The sequence below is a fragment of the Dama dama genome, chromosome 25 (assembly GCF_033118175.1).
Source record: "Dama dama isolate Ldn47 chromosome 25, ASM3311817v1, whole genome shotgun sequence".
In the NCBI taxonomy this organism is placed as follows: Eukaryota; Metazoa; Chordata; class Mammalia; order Artiodactyla; family Cervidae; genus Dama; species Dama dama.
In genome coordinates, this window is record NC_083705.1 from 74,092,931 (window position 1) to 74,095,068 (window position 2,138).

Sequence of the window (2,138 nt, forward strand, 5' to 3'; positions counted from 1 at the left end):
GGATACCTGGAGCCCATAGCACCTCCTTACCTGTGAGACATGTTCTTCCCGTTGGGGAACACAGAATGCTTGCTGGACCAGCCCTCTCCACTTTTGGATGCCACAGACCTGGACACATTTCTGATGCCCCTTGGGATGCTCCTGGTCTGACACTGTGACCTGAGAGCCCAAATTAAAACTACAGCATCACTGAGGAGACATGAGGCCTTGTCTGTGGTCCATGGACTGGTGAAGCTTGACCTTGTTCCCACAGGAAAGATTTAAAGCAATTCTTTCTACCCTGATTTGTTTTTCTTCTCTCTCTAGATCTGCTTCTCACTTAGAACAAAAATCTATGTAGTTTTGTCCACAAAATGAAAACACACACTTGAAATTACAAAGAATAATCCCAAAGATCTTGATAATCTGTCACCTGATAGCAATTAAAGTAAATTAATTTAAAAGTAAAGTAATTAAAAAGCAGAAGGGAATATTTTTCAGAAATCTAGATGGTAGCACTAAAGAAGCTTGAATGCCAGGGACTCTACTGGACTTGTGCTCCAAACCAGCTGCAGAAAATCATCACAGGGGCTGGAAAATGTTTACAAACTTAAAAGTGCTTATTTCTTATGTCTCCTTTTTCTAGCCCTTACACATAAAATGTTCTTTTTTATTGTATTTGTTCTACTGTTTCTGAAGGGACGCATACTTGCGTCCAGTGAAGACCAAGCAGAAAGCTGGTTTTAGAGATCTATGAATAATAGTTCAAGTCAAGGGGAATATCCAAGGTCAGAGAAATACAAGCCTTGATCATTTCCCCAGTCTTGCTAAGTACAAAAATAAAAATATGTATTCATCATTTTCTTATAAAATTATTGTATAATAGATATTGTGAAGTAGAAAATAAGAATGCATTTTTTAAAAGAACAATTTATTGGCTGGGCTCCGGCGTTCCATCGGCGGAGGGCGAGGCGGCGTGGACAGCGGCCCCGGCACCCCGCGCCTTGCCGCCCGCAGCCGCGCGACCGCCCGCCCGCCTCTCCCCGAGCTCGCCGCCTTTCTCCTTAGCGCCCGGCCCCCCGTCGCCGCCGCGGCCCAGCGAGCGGCCCAGATGCAGGCCATCAAGTGTGCGGTGGTGGGAGACGGAGCTGTGGGTCAGACTTGCCTCCTGATCAGTTACACTACCAATGCATTTCCTGGAGAATACATCCCCACTGTCTTTGACAACTACTCTGCCAATGTCGTGGTGGAGGGAAAACCCGTGAATCTGGGCTTGTGGGACACAGCCGGACAAGAAGATTATGACCGATTACGCCCCCTGTCCTACCTGCAGACAGATGTATTCTTAATTTGCTTTTCTCTTGTGAGTCCTGCATCATTTGAAAGTGTTCATGCAAAGTGGTACCCTGAAGTGCGACACCACTGTCCCAACACACCCATCATCCTGGTGGGGACGAAACTTGACCTGAGGGACGATAAAGACACGATCAAGAAGCTGAAGGAGAAGAAGCTGACGCCCATCACCTACCCGCAGGGCTTGGCCATGGCCAAGGAGATCGGTGCCGTCAAATACCTGGAGTGCTCGGCGCTCACGCAGTGAGGCCTCAAGACAGTGTTTGATGAAGCGATCCGGGCGGTTCTCTGCCCGCGCCCCGTCAAGAAGAGGAAGAGAAAGTTCCTGCTCTTGTGAACGTCTGCCCCCCACCGTCCGCCCCCAGGACCCTTTGATGCTTTGCTCAAACGTGGGGCCTTCGCACTCAATGCCAAGTATTTGTTACAGATTAGTTTTTCCATAAAACCGTTTTGAACCAATCAGTAATTTCTAGGTTTTGTTTGTTTAAAGTGTAAGAATTCAAACTTTCACATTCTATTAAAGTTCAGTCCTAAAAAAAAAAAAAAAAAAAAAGAACAATTTATTGCTTTAAAATAAATAAAATTTTATCTTTTATAATCCCAGAAGAGGTAATACATCCTTCCCTATTTCACTGTTTTCTAATTACTCTTAGGCTATGATGTTAGTAGGTTTCAATCACTCAGCCATTTCGGAGCATCTCTGAGGATAAGAATGAGAAGTGGAAAGCATGAGCTTGTAGAAGAAACCATTGAGGGTGGAATAACTGGCCCAGTGCACAGACATGGGATGTTTCTTTAAATATCTA

General features: G+C 45.2%; 1 protein-coding gene across 1 annotated transcript; it reads left to right on the top strand.

Annotated features, from left to right (window-relative positions):
- The first annotated feature begins 1,042 nt into the window (after positions 1–1,042).
- Positions 1,043–1,862, top strand: LOC133046754 (ras-related C3 botulinum toxin substrate 1-like). The gene has a single exon (XM_061129723.1). The coding sequence runs from the start codon at positions 1,091–1,093 to the stop codon at positions 1,577–1,579; it is 489 nt and encodes a 162-aa protein (XP_060985706.1). The 5' UTR covers positions 1,043–1,090; the 3' UTR covers positions 1,580–1,862.
- The last annotated feature ends 276 nt before the right edge of the window (positions 1,863–2,138 follow it).

Coding starts and splice junctions, on each gene's coding strand:
- LOC133046754 (XM_061129723.1), top strand. CDS start 1,091: ATGCAGGCCATCAAGTGTGCGGTGGTGGGAGACGGAGCTGTGGGTCAG.